We start from the raw sequence: 18,318 nt of genomic DNA, 5'->3' as shown, positions 1-18,318 counted from the left end.
CATGCTGCAGGCACAGCATGTGTATATTGGAATTAACTATCTTTTCCTGGCAAGGTTTGTTGGTTAGTTTTCGTTCTTATATTAAGGAATTTTGCATTGATCTAGTTTACTGATTTGCCATTTAGAAGATATTTGAAAAAAAAATAAAACAGAAAGTTAATTAATATTTCATTCTTCTTATCAATATTTCATAGAATATTTATGTGATCTGTGTGTTAAGCAATAAATAGGTAAATTATTATGACAGATACATACAAAGCACAGCTTAATGAAAGTTTTTCAAGCATATTTAGCGAACTATGAGGTTGTTTCATATTTATTTTACATTAACGTATAACCTAATGGAAAATCAAACTGAATCGTTTTATAATAAATAAGCTGTTAAATTAAAGAGCAGTTCCTGTACATTTTGATATATATACCTGTTTTGATTTTGGTAAACAATTTGAAGTTGGATAATGCAACTTGGATATAAATGCACCTTCATCGGGGCATCTGGAGTCTAAGAAAAGTGAAACCTACATTTTGCACATAAGTTAATAAATAACACTAATTATATCGTTAATAAAATTAAACAATATTGAGTTCGACAATAAAGTGAAACTTTCTATGGAATATATGTAGTTAAAATAAAGGAAAACAAACAAACAAAAAGACCCCAGTTATCAACCATTATGTGACTGAGGAAGAAATGAAAAGGACCAAAATACTTCTTCAATGTTTTGGGAACAATCCAACGTTAATATCTTAATTTCATATTTGACTGAGTTGAGTGCAGATTAAGTCTTGAAATTGCACAAGCCTTTGATAACTTATACTTAACATAGTCGAGAAGCTTGATTTATATATCCTCATTGGAAAGAAGCTTCTATAATAACAGTTTCAATGGTCCACAGATATTATGTCCAAAATCTAATTCAAAGTGACTAAATCCTAACGATTATTGAACTGATTCCCTAAGAGCGAACCAGCAGTAAATGAACACCTTCATCCCAATCTTTATCGATATCAAAAAGATATGACCGAATTATAGGTTTCGATGTTTGATGAAATCTTTCTGCAATGCCTTGATTTTCATGGTGAAAGGCAAACTCCTTAAATTGCTAAATGCCTAATTCATAATGGAAAATTAAAGAAATAAATTTGACTCTTGGTCGGATTGGAAAGATTTGGGAAGGCCAAATTGAAGAAGGCTGTTATCAAAACTTGTACTATGGTCTTAGTTTTGATATTCCTGAAAAGATGTGCTTCTGGGAATCTTGAGAACGCACACATTATGGTCAGCAGGCATTGGTTGCCTGACTTTGTCTTAGGTAAATGGACTACACAGTTTACCATTATTCTGTTCAATGGTCTTCAAATGCAAGAATTATTTGAATAGGAGCCTTAGGACACTTTTCTGCCAGGGTTTTAGTACCATCTGAGAAACATGACTGATTATTGACAAACATCACTTGTAATTTTTGGCCAGCACAAGTAAATCAAGATCTTGTAATAAGTCGTATTGACCTTAAATGACCAGCCAAATAAGTGTCATTGGCTAGCTTGCAAATGATCTGTCTATACGACGTAGAAACACCAACTGGATAGCTAACTGACTACTCGTCACCAGCGGGTACTTCAGATGGTCTTCATTTTCTCATAAAAGTCCTGCCTTTTAACAAAATAAGAATCATTTATTTATGTGGCTTCAGTTAGCTTAATAGCACTCGGTAACAAATAGGACATCTCGGGATCTTTTTCCTGTTCGACGACAATTGTTTGTCGTAAGTCACCCTGATTAGAATAAAGATAACGAGGAATAACAAGAGGATGACTGTGGTGAATGACTGCAAATTGATCCATATTAGAAACAATAGACCTTATCAAAAGCCTGACAAGCAAATGTGTCTGCTTAAGGAGCAATTTCCTGATCAACATCATTCTCAATAGCTTTTTCTGCCATGGCAATAATAACTGCACAAGCTGGGTATATATAAACTCTTTCGTTTTCAATAGGATCGACTTTCTGATCCAAACAGGGACGGTCAGTTACAAGGGGATAAGACACAACCTTATATCCAGCTAGTAATACACGAATACCCTCAATGGTTAAATAACTCACCGTCCCAACTGTCACGGATCCTGAGACCAAGTCGGGAGCCACCGTGACACAATGAAGAGGAACGTTATCAAATCCGCACTCTACCCATTAAATAGGAATATTCAGATGAAAAGAAGATTTCTCAGGGAAAGACAAAATTACTTTATAACAAAACACTCTGAGAAGCTCATATGTCACCTTAAAATTTGAATAGGGGTAGGATTAGCATAGTCAGCATTAAGTGATACCTACCTTTTTGACGTAAATAATTCAGTTCTCCTTAATAATACTAGGCTTTGGTTTGTTTGACACAACAGATGTATTGCTTTCAATACATGACCATAACTGTGATCTCTTAGAAATAAGAGCGTTTGGGAGAGCTCTGTCTCGGTTCTGTTGCTAATTTGTCAATCTGTAACAATCAGAAATAACTGCCTTTTCTTCTTCCAATAAGTAGGAACGAAATAAAATTTTACCATGAGACTGCTGAGTGGTAGACTTATTTACAAAATAAACTTTGTGGGATAAGGAATAATCGTCAGATCTACTAGCAGCACTTTCTAACATTTCGAGGTAAGCCTTAAGGACATTATGGAGTTCTTGCACTAATCAACTAATATGAGTTTTCTTTTATTATCACAGTCTTGACCATCTTTCTTGAGCACCACTTATCAAATACGTGTTCTCTTTCTCTTGCAAATTTGACATGGATATGTACAGCTTCTTTTTTATAATTCCTAAACCATTGTCGATATGCCTCAGGTACCAGCTCATAATCCGTAAAGATTTATTCCTTAACTAGATCATAACAAGCAATTTGCAGTACTTACAGAGAGGTAAAAATGTCCCGAGCATGGAAATTTCAAATGTTCAGAATTTTCTTTTGAAATGAGGAAATATGTATATATTTTTCCTTTAAAAGGTGGTACTAACCAAATCATTGTAGTAACATCAAAACCTGAATTTGTTTGTAAAGTGGTGGATTACTTTCTGTTTGCCATCTCTAACACCTTTAATCTAAATTAAAGTTCCCTTTCTTCCTATTCCTTTTCTATTTCTAAGTTTCTCTTTCTTTCTTTTCTTTTTCTCTCTGCACGTATCTCTCTTTTGTCTCTTTCTGCCAAAGTCTTTCTCTCCTTTCCGTCTTTCTCTCTCGATCTCGCTCTCTCTCTCTCTCTCTCTCTCTCTCTCTCTCTTGCTCTGTCTCCATCTGCATTACTTATATCTCAATCAGATCCTATCTTAACTGAAGTTCAAAAATTTTTTTTAGCTGTAATTCCGTTCTATAGATGTCTAAACCCTACTGGGCATGATTCAAAACAAAGTTCTCAAGATCATATTGTAAAAGCTTGTTGGTTTATCATATATGTGAAATTAAAATATATCGGACTTCGAATATTACACAACAACGTTAATTTAAACAACGTAAAACAAAGAAAAAATCAATCAAGTCTGAAATGAAAGATTTCTCATTTGAGGAGAATGACTTGGAGTATTTACGAGTTGATGAAACCTTCAGTTGAGATTGACTGTTGTCTTGAAGGACGTTTGAAATGGAAAAAACATGCATACATGCACTGGATATGAAAAGCACGTATATTTGGATCAATATTCAGTACAGATTTAACCAAACATAGAGGAGGAGGCTTTCATCGCCTCTTGGAATGTATCTAGAAAGGAATGTTCTCCAACAGAAGGAACAGTTTAAAGAAAATTCGACCAGCCAATTTCGGCATTATTGGCGAAGTTTGTCGAACTCAATCGGATAAATATATTTACGGATACTGGCAGTATTAAAAACCGTTACATTCTTTGAACCCATTGCATGCCTTTAACCCTACTTTGAGAAATTGCTTTTAACCCCTATTTGACAGATCCGAATTAGAGATCTGTTCAAATAAAAGACAAAGTTAATACAAACATTCTAACGGGGATATTGACCAATTAGCGGCTAGATAATGGGGTGGGGTGCGTATAATAAATGCCGTGAAAAGATTATATATACGCATGGGTCTAAACACACTAGTATAATATTTTAGACATGGACCGCACGTCAATATTTTGTGCTAACATAACCTCCTCTTAATGGCATTTGATTTCAACCCATATTGGATAGTTTCTTGATATGTATCAGTTCCAAAAAAAGGTTAAGATTGAAGAAAATCGCATCGAGAGTAATCGCTGAAATTGGAGGGCCTTTATGGGATACCGGTAGGATTCAAGCTTTATCCATTTTGTAGCAGATGTTAATTCAATTTTGCGATGCGTGAACCCTCACTTAGATACTTTTGATTTCAACCTGTTTCACAGTTCAAAGTTAAAAATCTGTTCCAACAGTAGCCAGAGTTTTAGGAAGAAAATAGTCGAGTGCTTTGAAGAATTTACCATATTGGTATTACTTCACTGGAAGGAGCTAATTGGTGGCTAAATACTTGGTGTGAGGTTACAACTTGAGCAGTAAGAGGATTAAATATTAAGTGTACACATGGGCCATAATATCCCTTGTTTAGAAAGTTTTGACATGGACCTTTCTTTGAAATTTTACCTGTAGGGATAGTGTAGACCCATGAAAGACCTAACAAATTTTGTGGAGAGAAATCGGCGCAATAAGGGGCAATCTATGGGTGCCAGGTATTAAAACTTATAGTAAACCAGTGCCTACCAAAGGTTGTTGCTGTTGATGTTGCAGGGTTTAACGCCATCTTTCAGCACAATATTGACTATACATTGGAGTCAGTCTAAATGGTGGAGCAAAAGCCCTGGAAAATCTCTGTATCAATCATCGACCCACGAGAAGCTATTGGCAAGTTTTCTCATATACCCAGATTAGCCTAACCCGAGACTCGAACCCACGCTGACAGGTGAGATTGTAGTGATCCGTAACGGTGAGCGCTTTAGACCAATTGGCCACACGGCCCCTCTGGGCCCCCTACCAAAGGTAAAATAATAAATTGGTACAAAAGGTATGGCAATCACTGCAATCGGTGCATGTCATGACGAGTGAACTTTGGATAACAGCCAGATGAAACATTCCTTCGAGCTACTCTTTCCATTGAAGTAATACCAATATGGTAAGTTCTTCAAAGCACTGTGAACCTTTGTATTAATATGCAAACATTCGAACAAAAACAAAAGCATATAAACTAAGTTGGGTTATAATCGTCCAGAAAGGTAATAATGTGTAGAAATTTTAATGGTATCGGCACTGAAGGGAAAACAAACCGGCCACATGTCTGCACTCTTTGATGGGAAGATGTGTGTATACATACAATTTGATAAGGTAAGTCTTATTGAAATATGTAAGATACATGCAGGAACGTGAAATAAAGTGGTCATGAAATAATATATTTATTGCTGTAATCAAGGACACAATGCCCGCAAAAATAAAAATGGAGAAGAGATAGACATATATTTACCAAGGATTGCTCTATTTTGATATAAATCTGTATCAGTAAACATGTCTAAGAGTTTTGATCTTGGTCGTTCAACCTGCTTGTCCAGAATAAATATATTCGACGTTAGTATCAAAAAGAGACATAGAGAATGTTTTATTTATTGAAAGAAATGTATGATTCTCTCCTCCCTCAACCTTCGCAACCAGCAACTCATTATCTTTGTATCAAATTGTTATTACTGGTTTAATTACTGTCGGTAATTCTAGTCAGTACATAAAAACATAAAACCGAATTAAGTCATTACTTTTATCTGACAAATCACATTGAACATTATGAGTTCAAACTTATATTTTCATATGCAAAAATCATTAGTGTCCATCACATGTAAACAATGATACCTTTTCCTTCATGGGATTCTTGTTTTGAGACATCAGCTGTTTTGTTTCTTTCTTAACCGACATCTCATAGCATTTATTATAGTCTGCAAAATAAATAATTATATCGAATGCAATTGAACAAAATATATAATAAATTTTTCTCACAGAAAAGTGGACGAATGACAGGATATGACAAGTCGGTTCACATACATGTTCACCTAAACTGTTAAATGAATCACAATCTTCTTTTCTAAAAAAAATAAGCGGTCTTATCTGGAATGTTGTTTAACAATGTATCAACAAAGATTATATCATGGCGAAGTAACCAGGGTTTACTGCCTTACCCAGAGACACCATAAAGTGGCCTTAGCAAGATTAGAATTTCACGTTGCTAGTCGTCGGACGTGCGCGAGTCCAGCACGCTAGTTATTGAGCTACAGTGGTGTCTGACGTATCGAAATATGAAAACAGTTGTGGGGCGGACAAAAGAGCGAGCAAATACACATATATGTTGTCTATATTATGTAATGTTATTGGTCAGGGTCTTGCTAGTCAATCTTTGTTGAAAGTTCATACGTTTCTCGTTCAAAATCTGACTGCTTTATCATACCATTTTATTTTTCATTCTCAATCTCTCCTCCTCCATTCTTTGATATTTCAAAAAATATATTTTTGCAGAATTCTGCTCATATTCCTGGATACAAAAACGCTAACAAAATGTACCAATGTAATATAGCAATTAAATAAACTTGGCAAATTTTACATTACAATGGCACGTTCGAGAACATTGATAATTATTGTTTCAATCAGCTTTGGGACATTTTGATTAAAAAATTAAAAATGCACTTGTTATGATTCATCTGGTTCGAATTTAAGTCATATACCTTAGATTGCCGGCAAAATTGAATATGTATTGAAAACAAAGTCGGATATAAATATATATGATTTTGTCTAAACTCGTTCGAAGCATAAACATGTCGGTTTGAAACTGAGTAATATATTAGAATAAACAGAAGTCCAAGGCAGTGTGTGAATTAAGATTTAAAATTGCAAAATCAAACTGGATATTATTAAAGAATGCATTGCATCTTCAGAGTCACCATATTTCTTTATTATCTTTTGCTCGCAAAGTTAATGTGAACCCTTCAGATTCAGTTAATAGTTCAGAACATGATATTGTTCAATCTATTGAACAGTATGCTAATTAATAATTTCAAGTCATAAATACTGAAGTATTGCCTGATGACAGTTTTAAAGTTCATAAAGAAGAAAAATTCAATAATCACATTTTCAGTGGACTGTTTTGACAGTATGCAATGTTTTATATCTTGTATGTCTCGTCCATTTCCTGACATTAGCGCCACGTTTTTATTTTAGTGCGGCTCTCTAAACAAGTGTCGATCGCATTACATTTCTTGACCTAGGCTATGATTGTTGTCGTAATTGACACTATGGCAGAAGAATCCGACCATCCATTGCTATAAGGATGTATTGAGATACTGGTCATTCAAATAGATACAAATTCGAATATTTTATTCAGCTTCAAACATATATAATGAGCTGATACTCTGTCTCTCTTAACAAATATTGATTGATCTAAATCATGATCAAAGAGCAAGGTAGTTATTAGAATAGTGTGCGGTCTATTAATTTTATTGAAACAAAATAAATGTATCGAGCTTGTTTGAAACTTATGTCTTTGGATTAATTCAAATTTGTATAATGTAGGGCATATGAATAATTTAAAAGGTAAATATTTCTTGTTAAGGTCCTGAAGCAAAGGATATACAAGGGTGAATTGATATGTTATTTCAATCTTATTTTAGTTACATAATACACCACGTCCCTTTCCGTTGGATGTGTCTATAACAATTGAATCCACAGCAAGGACAAGGCATATAGAGACGACGAAGGCACCCTTCCAGTCACTTCACACACACAAAACTAGAAAGACCAAGAAAAGAAGAACCGTCCTAGAATTAGACATTTTTGTTTATTAAATCACAGAGAGAGAAGAAATTATGCACTGAAGTCGGAAATGGATCTGTTTGCCATGCAACCCACTAATATGACGATGTAAGAATCCCAATGGGTAGAATTTCATCCCGTCTCCTCTTTGACGGAATCAGCTCCCATCAAGTTTGAAATCGAAAGACAGCCCGAAAATTACATCGGTCTGAAAAGAAGTTATTTGTACTTGAACGTCAAAAATATTAGAACTGGCAGATAATAACAATACAGAGGGAAACGATAAAATAGCCTTCGTCAACAACTTCATGATTTCCTTGTTCATTGAAGTGGATTCCTACTCGCATAACAAACTGGTCAGATGCAGCATGGACACTTAATCTTACCGAGCGTACCTGAAAGATCTCTTGACGTAGGGAGAAGAAGCCATGAACACTCATATGGATGTCTGCGTGGTATGGAAACCTGACACAAAGGACAAGTTCTAGCTAATATTATCGAAAAAGTCCAAAGCAGTTTAGAGCTGATGGATTGTTAGCATTTGGACATGTGGTTGCAAGAAAAGTATTTGCTGAACGGGGTGGATCTCCGCCTAAGACTGAATCGCAGTAGTACCTATTTCCATTTGATAATTTATGATGCTAGCAAATACAAAACCATCATCCAAGAAGCCGACTCTACGTACGACGCGTGGAAGTGTTACCTAATTTGGGAAACGATATCAGTCACGCTTTTAGCAGAACGACTGCCAATTATCCGATACGACGAGTGGAAGTGACAACCTTCATTCCAAGACAAATGTGATCCATGATCGAAAATCGTCTGTTCCAATGACATTACCCAAACTTTTAATCATTGGTATCGTCGAGAATGCGGCCTTTAACGGAGACTCCAACAAAAATTCCTTTCAACATTTAACACTTTGGTGTGTCCAAAATCGAAGTCAGTCGCGATGGCAAGATCTCGTGTACCAGACCCTTCGAACCTGAGCACAAGAATTACTCGAGATTATACATGTTCTTGTACGAAGGTACTGGGCAGTTAGAGACTAACAGTAGTCACGGTATTTCGTGCGAGGATTATGATAGAAGTTATGTAGTGTGGGCTTTTGATTTCACTCCTGACGAAGGCAGCGAAAAGGGACATTTCCACCCAATAAAATTAGGCCCGATTTGTTAGGAACTTCAGTTTGCAAAACTACAGAAGGAGGCAGTGAATGTCATCCGGTATGCCGAATTTGATAATACGATAGAAATCAACAGTTTGAGAGAAGTCATTCTAAACTATTAGAAGCTATGGGAGACTCTTAACCCTCTTTGAATGGTGGAGCCTCTTTGGAAATGGAATATGAGGATATCGTAGAAGCGAAACCTTTCACAAAAAAACAAAGACTAAGAAGACATGGTGATGTCCAGATGGCCAGAACAAGAACAATATTTAGTCTCTTGTTTTGTCAAAGACCTCGCGAATACCATTACGGGGTTGACCAAGAAAGATTGCTATGGATGTCAAAAGGATCTTCCCAGTCAATTACAACATTTAAATATCTGAGAAAAATTGGACGAATATCTGGAGGTATAAATACTTGCGTGATCATTCCTCCTCTCCATTGACTACTCCAGAGATCCATCGCATCGAATCTCTCCTGGCCCAGAGTACAGAGACGAAGCAAAGAGACGATAACTTGACAGAGATTTTCAATATGAGGATATCGTAGAAGCGAAACCATTCACCAATATATATATATATTTGTTTTTTTTCTTTAGCTAGGAAACGTACTGTATATCAATGGCCAAATGACCTCTATCAGTGGAAGTCTAACTTAACTTCACAACGTTGTCAACCATGTCAAAAATGTGTTTTTTGGTATTGTATGAAAATAATATTGTGTTTGTTAATTGTTGATGATTGAATTAAAAATGTTATTAAAAAAGGAAAAAGGATAGTTAATGGTTTGTTATAAACAAATGTATGTGCTCTTTGACTTCTCTCTATTCCTCACCATGAGAAAAGTTATAGCGTTCCTACACAAAAGAATTGTAGAGATATTTTCTACCGCGTTCGTGATTGAGCCGTATAAAGCGGAACCGTCTCCAGTTTGACCATCCAGTGTTGACTCGTCAAACTATGAACACGTATTCAAGATTTGCAAAGCTGAACGAAGCATACGTTTGTTTACATCGTGTCAGGCAAAACCTGATACCCAAGGCTGATGAGATTTGAAAATGTCAGGATGCTGAATGTAGCCCAAGACCTGACAAAACAGATGTTTAAAAACGAAATCAAGAAGGAGCAAGAAGATTGGATCGAGAAGTACAGACTTCAGAAACAGCACAGAGAACAGCAACAGCAGCAACAACAGCAGGAGCCAGACAGGGATTTTGTAGACTGACGTGTGAACACGAAATAGTTCTCCATCTCCAACCACAGAAGCAGACCCTATCCTGTTATGAAGCCTGCAGCCAGACGGTGACGCAATCTTAGACAATACAAGATTGTCATTACCCCCAACAAAACAGCCCTTTTCAGGCCTACCCTCAACAATCTAGAAAATATATACTATTCATTTGCCAAAATATGTCTGCCTTTGTGTGTTGGTAGGTTAAAATATAAAAGTGTGCCTATAAAGACTTAGTTTCTGTCTGATGTCAAAAGATAGAAGTGTGCCTATAAACACTTCATTTCCCTGACGTTTAAAATAGTCTATGCTTTTGTTGTATGTAGGATTGATAACAAAGTGTCTATGTAGGAAAAAAGTGAACCTCAGTGTTTGTTTTAATTCCGCGCGTTCCATGGTGTTGATGGTGGAATAGGTTATGTTAGCTTTTGTGTATAGGGAATGCTTTCTTTCACGTCCGTGCTTCACAAATATAAGGCGGAGCGTTCATAAGTCTGTCTACCCAGCGTTCAGTCGTTAGCATTAGTAGAATCACCAAACTCATTGAACTCCAAATGCACCTGGATTATTCCAGGTGCAACCAGGACTCACTGGCCTTGAAGGCGATCAAGGGAAGTGCCAGGATAGAAGAGGAGTAGAAAACAAACAAGAAAGAAGAGGAGAAGGAAATTAAAGAGAGATCCTACATCACCAGATGCTATGATAGGTCTGTGAAGTCACGCCCATGTTGAGGACACCTTCACGGCCACTAGCATCACTACCATGTCAACAACAGCCAGAGCCACAACCACTGCCAAGAACCGCTGTCCCCTAGACATAAAACAGGGAGGAGGATTTGAAAAACAGCGAGAACAACCATGACAACTACTGCGTCTTTAGGTCTGGCGTAGAAGACAGGGGGAAAGATTCTTCACAATCCTTCAAAAAGAGGAATGGGATAGTGAAGTAACTCATTCCCCTTCTGCACTCCCAAGGACCAATCAGTCCCATCCTATTCCATTTTCTGTTTTGAAGCTATAGTGCACCCCTCCAAAATTAACACAGAAGTCATCGTGAGGCTACCAATTTTGAGGCTACGGTAAACCCCCAACCAAAATTAACATAGAGGCCTACGTGAGGCTATGGTATCCCATACACTACTCATTAGAAAGACTCATAGCTTCAGTTTCCTCAGCGTTTAAAACCAACAAACAAAACAAACTGTTGCATACATCCACCCTTGATTCACCTGACATATTTATAAGTTTTGCTGCAGCGTGCATAAGAAAACAGTTTGAATAATTATGCGTGTTGACAATTGCACTATTAAATGTAATAGCATAAGAGAACCTATATCTATGGACAGTGGCAAAGGTACGTTATAGAACACATGTAAACATTGGAGCTTTATTTTAAGACAACCAGAAAAGAGACATGTAAAATCAGAGTAGGGATGAGGGTCATCGATCGACATTAGGAATGTTGTTAGGCACCCATGTGATAAAATCTAAAGTATTATACTAAAAAACACAGCTAAGAAATATTTGATTGATGACCGTAATTATTTATAAATGGCAAGCTATATTTATTATAAATTTAGTTGCATTGATGGTATCTCACGCACCATATCTAACAGTCTAATCCACATTCTGGTTGTACGCCATGACCGAATGTTTATTTGTATTTTTTGGGGATGTTTCTGAAAGAAATTCCCGTCTCTACACCAAAAAAATATTAAATTATCGTTACATAAAACTTAATCAAGAGTCCCTTGAGTAGAGTGATGCCGTAATGTCTGAAAAGAATTTCCGAACATTCAACCTAATACCATTTCATCCCTTTAACTGCTGAGCGTTGAAACCATCTCTATTTTTCAGCGATTCAGTTTTTACAAATTTTGGGGACATATCGCATGTCAGACTGGTACCATTCAGGACCATGAAGACATCATAAGAAGTTTTCTGGTGGAAATGACATATTGATATGTTTTTCCTGTTTTGGATGACTAATGATAACATGACTTTCAAGATGGGTAATATAGTAGCCATATTGGATATCAGATTGGCACAATTTCTATTTAGTAACAACTGGACATAAAAATAAACCCTTGATGGAAAGCACAATGATCGTATGATCATCCTTCTAGGAGAAGTAGTGCTAACGTAATATATTCAAGATTGTCATTTTGTCAGTCATATACGATATTGGATTGAAATCATTTTCATTTACGAGCAACTCGACATAAAAAGAAATTTATCAGTTAAAACCCTATCCTAGTATGACCATTCAACAGGAGGAATAAAGATACCAAGATAATTAAGACGGACACTGTGTCAGGCATATTGGATGTTTCATTTGTACCATTTAGAACAATACAACATAATAAGAATTTAGCAACAATTACATGCTGATAGGACCATTTACTCAGCAGGAATAATGATCAAACTATTTTTAAAAAGACCACTGTGGTGACCATATTTGGCATCAGATCTGCATCATTGTCATTAGAAGCAATTAGACATAAGTCTTTTAAATGAAAACTCCATGATGAGTAGCAGACACAATATTTTCAAGATGGCCGCTGTGGCGGTCATATTGGAATAAGATAAGCACCATTTTCAGTTCCAAAATATTGACCTCAAAATAAATTTCTTAGTGACAAAATCATGTTGATATGACCATTGACTGAATAGAAGTAGCAGTAATGTTATTGTCAAAATGACCACTGATTTGGCCATATTGTATGTGGTGGCAATCTTCCAAGTAGTTTAGAAGGAGTAGTGATAGCAACGTGTGCTAACGGACGGACCTTACGAAAGCCGATGGACAGCACATCATATACGCTATTTTGGTTTATGACCAGTAGAGTGATAAAGAAAACGCTCGGTCACCTGTCTTCAACCGAAATTCAACGCAAATTAATGCTTGGTCTTTTCCCCGATATAGGATAGGCAGGGTACTCAGTATGTCACTAACGATAGTTTTCCTTTACATTATCTACGAAGTCAGCATTTATGGTCCAACATTCTCCAACCATTTAATTTTTGGAGCGTGTTGGTGGAGGGACATGATTTTAAAAAGATCCAGCTCCAGATTAGCTTGCAAAACAGTACTCATCTCTGGTTTACATGAACAAATAACTAATTCTATCGATCACTGATCATGTTTGTTAGAACATAATTATCTAGAGACAATGGGGGGTCTCCTAACCTCCCGATAAGATTAAATGTAAGGCGATAAATTGTCACATACCTTTTTATCTTTCGATCATTTAAATACGGAAAAATAATGCAAGGTTCAGATCTAAATCTCTTCGGTGTTCACTCGGCTAGACATAACATAAACCTACAAATGTCAAAATGGCGACCAGACGTTTGAAACGCTTGGGTAAATTCCGTTATCACTGCAGAGCGATATTAATTGTGTTTCCCTAAGAATTACGTCTCACTGTAAAAAAAAAAAAAAAACTTGAAGATAACGCATACCATATGCTAGGGTGGATCATGGAATATCTTTTAGTATCGTTTGGGAGATAAGGAGAGCGTCAGTAAATCAGTAAATTATCTCTGGGACCTAATTCTCAGCTGGGGCCCAGGTAAACGAAGTCCCCGAAAGGTTTTGCATATTAAGGGTTTGCAACGACTGATTTTAACAACCTTACTGTATCGAAAACTTGATCTAGAAGACGTTGCGATTGTTTCGAGTTCACTTTCCTTTTATCTGGCATGTTTTCTTGATGGTGAGGAGTGGAGGCAGCATGCGAAGCAACACCCCCCCCCCCGCTTCTCCACCCAACGACCCACCCCTGATATGACACCCTAATAAGCATACAAATGTAAGACCCCGTAATAAAAATATATATATATATATATATATATATATATATATATATATATATATATATATATATATATATATATATATACATATATACCGTTGAAACAACTACTGGGAAATGATATAACGATTACTCGAACGTTTGAGCAAAATATTTTCAACGACACTCCATACCCATATATATATATATATATATATATATATATATATATATATATATATATATATATATATATATATACAGTAATTGTTTCAGCGCTTACACATTAATGAGTTGTTGTTTATTTGAAGTTATATGTTCCTTTATTCTGGTAAATTTAGAGTTAACAAAATTTTGACTGTATATTACCACCGGTTTATTGATAACAATGTGGATGAATCATTATATATTTCATGGTTTGCACATTTTCTCTATAAAATAGATATTAAGACAACTGTGGGTTTTTGTCTCACCGCTTTTCACTTTATGTATACGTCAGTAAGGATAAAAAGATCAAAGGTGATAAGTGCAAAATATCTTTCCATCATTTAAATATGGATATATAACGAAATGTTCAGATCCAAATCTTTCCATGTTCTCTTTGCTAGCAACAAGATAATCCTACAAATGCCAAAATGGCGACTAGGCGTGTGGTAAGTGGGGGTTAAATTCCATTATCACTGCAGAAGGAAGTTCATTGTGTCACACTATTAAAACAACAAGAAGATAACATACCATATGAAAGGGTGGAACCAGGAATATCATTTAATATCGTTTGGGAGGTGAAGACAGACTCTTTATTTCAGCAAAGTGTCTGTATGACGGAATTGTCAGTTGGGCCCCAGAGGGGCAAAGTCCCAGACAATTTTTGCATAGTGAGGATTTACAATGAATTAATGTAACCAATAAATTGTATAGAAAACAAACTATAAAACACGCTGCGTTTGTTTTGCGCTCATTTTCTTCGCTGGTTTGTTTTTTATGGGGTGGGGTTGGGTAGCACTCACCACACCACCACCCTTCACCACCCATTTAGCCACCACAGACACACTAATGCACATATTAATGTAAGATACCATATATCCAAAATCGTGAATGATTGTGTAGATACATGAGAATTAATTACTAGGTCGTCATGCGAGTCTGCTACACACTAGTGCATATAACACCGATTGAGTAACATATTTGTTTTGTTGAGGTGTGCTTAGTCATGAGGGAATATGGGCTCGTGTGTGCAGGCAAGGTGATGGGTGCCGTTTACCCGTGGAACTGGTTTCTACTCTCTAACCTTTATGATAGTATTATTTGCATATATATATATATATATATATATATATATATATATATATATATATATATATATATATATATATATATATACATGGTGATTCGCGTCCGACCGAATGGTTCATATATGTTCCAAACAAGAAAGGCTGATCATATTTTGATTGTGACTTTGTCTCTTCTGCTACCACAATTTTGGTTCAAGACATTATGTTCAAAGCAATTTAAAAAACAATCGATATTAATGTCTGTTCGTGAACGTTTCAGACAGGTATTATGTTCTTCGTTTGAAAATCAGTTATAATGGCCTCAAATTAATTTGTATCTGCTGTGTTTGACTTACTAAATTCTTTTCAATGTAATCCTATTTTTATGTTTATCTGCGTTACATTTCGATTCTTTTGCACTGTTTTTACCTTGTATGAGTTGTCAAAGATGGCAGTTAAATAAACTCTATATTATTTCACTTTTGTCGTTTGTAGAATAACAAACTATGATAATTTTCCTTTCATTCCCTTTACAGCAAAAACTGATTTTTCGTTTCCTTTTTTATTTGTTTAGTATTATCAAGAACGTTTGTTTTTAAAGTGTTACATCACCGTACATCGAATTAATAAATCGAACCCCATCATCCGCTTCCCCAAGGAAGTAGTTGTGGACTTAGAATCATAAAAAAATAAACACTAAGTAAAAAAAATGAATTCAAATAAATGTTAGCCTACAATAAAGAAAGATAAAATAAATAAAATCATAATAATAATTAAATAAAAATAAATGAAGAAAAACATCATTAATGACTAACATGAGACGAATGTACCTACATTAAAAGGAGAAAGAAGTGCCGCGTTCCCCTTTGAACCTAAATATTTTCCCAAGGAAAAAGGGGTGAAACCATTAATAAAAAAAATACTCATAGGTAAAACCAAATAGTGAAATATTTTTAGGAGGTGCAATCATGTATAAAGACAGTTTTCTGTCCACTCTTTATTTTATTCGCATGATGTATATTACAGATATAAGGTAGTATGTATTAATTTCTGACATTACGTTTATGTTTTGTGCTGAATGCTATGGAAAAAGCGTGTTAAGAAACTATTAAAGAAGATATGCAAAGTTTTTCATCTTTCTGATGTATTTCTCATTGTTACTATATATACATAAGCTGTCCCAAATAATTCAAAACGATATTTTAATTATTTTTCTCGTATAGAAGCGGCAACGGCTAAAAGCGTTGGAATGTCCGCGATGAATAAAAATATTTCACCGATCTTTTGCATTTGTGCCACCCAAGGCTTTGATAATTTCATTTGTTTGGTGGTTGACTAAGTATTGTTTGGATCAGCCACAATGATATAATTCCAGTTAACTTTGGGTGAGAAAGCCTTAGTGTGACCCCGCAATCATCTGTTTAATGGCACGTTTGCTTTTTGCATGCTGCTTTGGTTTAAGCCCATCCTTAACTTTGCGATAGGACATTATTCTTTTTAAATATAAAAGGTTCAACTACGAGTTGTATCAACTATCTACAGGCGCGTCAATCATCCTAATTCGTCCACTCATCCCCTGTAACACACGAATCTTGTCGGAGAGAATAACATCATTACATATATTCTCAGGGTAACAGGTGGGGAGTGGGGTTGTGCAAAGATAATTGTCCGCGAACGTTAAGCTGTGCTAAATGCTGTGCTAATCGGTTGAAAACCAAATTGGATTTCTCTGGTTACTGCATTGGTAGCAGCGTCACTGGTGTATCTAATATTATACAGCCAAAATGTTTCCAATATACATGTAGTCAAGCTGTGCAAATTCTGAGTCACTGATTCTGAAAATGACACTTAAAATCGTTGATTTGCTCTAGTTATTAAGATATGATACTGGTTTAGTATATACGACCCTAGACTTAGGAATCGCGGATTATAAGTGAGTTATAAAGGAAAGGGATCTCAATTTAAACCAGAAATGACCAAAATACATCTTTGATCGGATCTGCAAATAAATATATGTCTGGGCTTGGAAACTGCTTGGTTTTTTAGGCCAAACAATGAATGATGCAATCTGAAGCTGGTATTGCGTCATACATGATATGAATTGCATCATGTTATTCCTAGAAGTCATGGATGATGCAATCATAACTAAGCTTACATCACTCTGCTGAACAAATTGCTCTATATCAGCTCAGTGTCGTGCTGTCTTATTTGTCAGTGCTTTATTTTGCAAAGGAACACATTTCTATTTAGCCAAGGTGAGCAGAGATGCCTCGTACTTTTGTGAATATTGCAGATAACTTCTGCAATGTTTGTGGTGAACTGACATTTGCATCTCACAAGTGCAATATAAACACTATGGTTTACAATGCCTATCACATTTATTTCGGCTGCAGAATTGGATACTAGGACAAGAGGTGGACCCCACACCTATGATGCAACATTTGTGTAACAAATCTTCGCCAGTGGGAGAACATGAAAAGGAAATACATGTCTTTTACAGTGCCAATGATTTGAAGAGAACCAACATATCATATCAACAATTGTTACTTGTGCATGGTGCCTCCAGTTCGGAAAGGTGTGTCAAAGAAGAGAACATGGAATGTGCATTATCCAAACATCAGCTATACGCCCAGTACCCCACGGAGAAAGACTGCCGGTTCCTGATGCACCAGAATCATTCTCACTTGAGTTGCACGAGGGAGAGAATGAAACTTCTAGTCCTGAACAATCAACGTCACATGACCCATATTTTATCCCATCACTTTCCTCTGAACCACACTTCATAATACAAGGTGAAATCATTGACCTTGTCAGGAATTTTGGAGCTATCCAAGAGTAAGGTAGAGCTGTTGGGCTCCAGACTACAGCAGTGGAATCTCCTGGTAGGTGTTGTTAGGGTTTCCATGTTCCGTGACCTTCAAAGGGATCATGTCCCATTCATGGAAGGTGATCTTGAAGCCTGCAACAACATCGATAGTGTGATGGCAGCCCTCTACATCGTTTGTGTGATCCAGATTAGAGACCATTGTT

General features: G+C 36.0%; 1 protein-coding gene across 4 annotated transcripts in view; it reads right to left on the bottom strand.

Moving 5' to 3' along the window:
* The window catches only part of LOC149797456 (protein mono-ADP-ribosyltransferase PARP15-like), a 99,565-nt gene that overhangs the window by 67,831 nt on the left and 13,416 nt on the right, over positions 1-18,318 (bottom strand). For 3 of the 4 annotated variants that reach the window (XM_089962267.1, XM_089962265.1, XM_089962266.1), the window contains exon 6: positions 5,877-5,959. In XM_089962267.1, coding sequence (XP_089818393.1) covers positions 5,877-5,959 — 83 coding nt within the window. Of the gene's footprint in view, positions 1-5,876; positions 5,960-13,452; positions 13,550-18,318 lie in introns of those variants that run through there. The other variant, XM_089962269.1, reaches the window with a different exon arrangement.

Source organism: Sinohyriopsis cumingii, chromosome 6 (genome assembly GCF_028554795.1).
Source record: "Sinohyriopsis cumingii isolate HCF-2022 chromosome 6, ASM2855479v2, whole genome shotgun sequence".
Classification (NCBI taxonomy): Eukaryota; Metazoa; Mollusca; class Bivalvia; order Unionida; family Unionidae; genus Sinohyriopsis; species Sinohyriopsis cumingii.
Note: the sequence above shows the minus strand (reverse complement) of the source record. Positions and strands in the feature narration are given on the sequence as shown.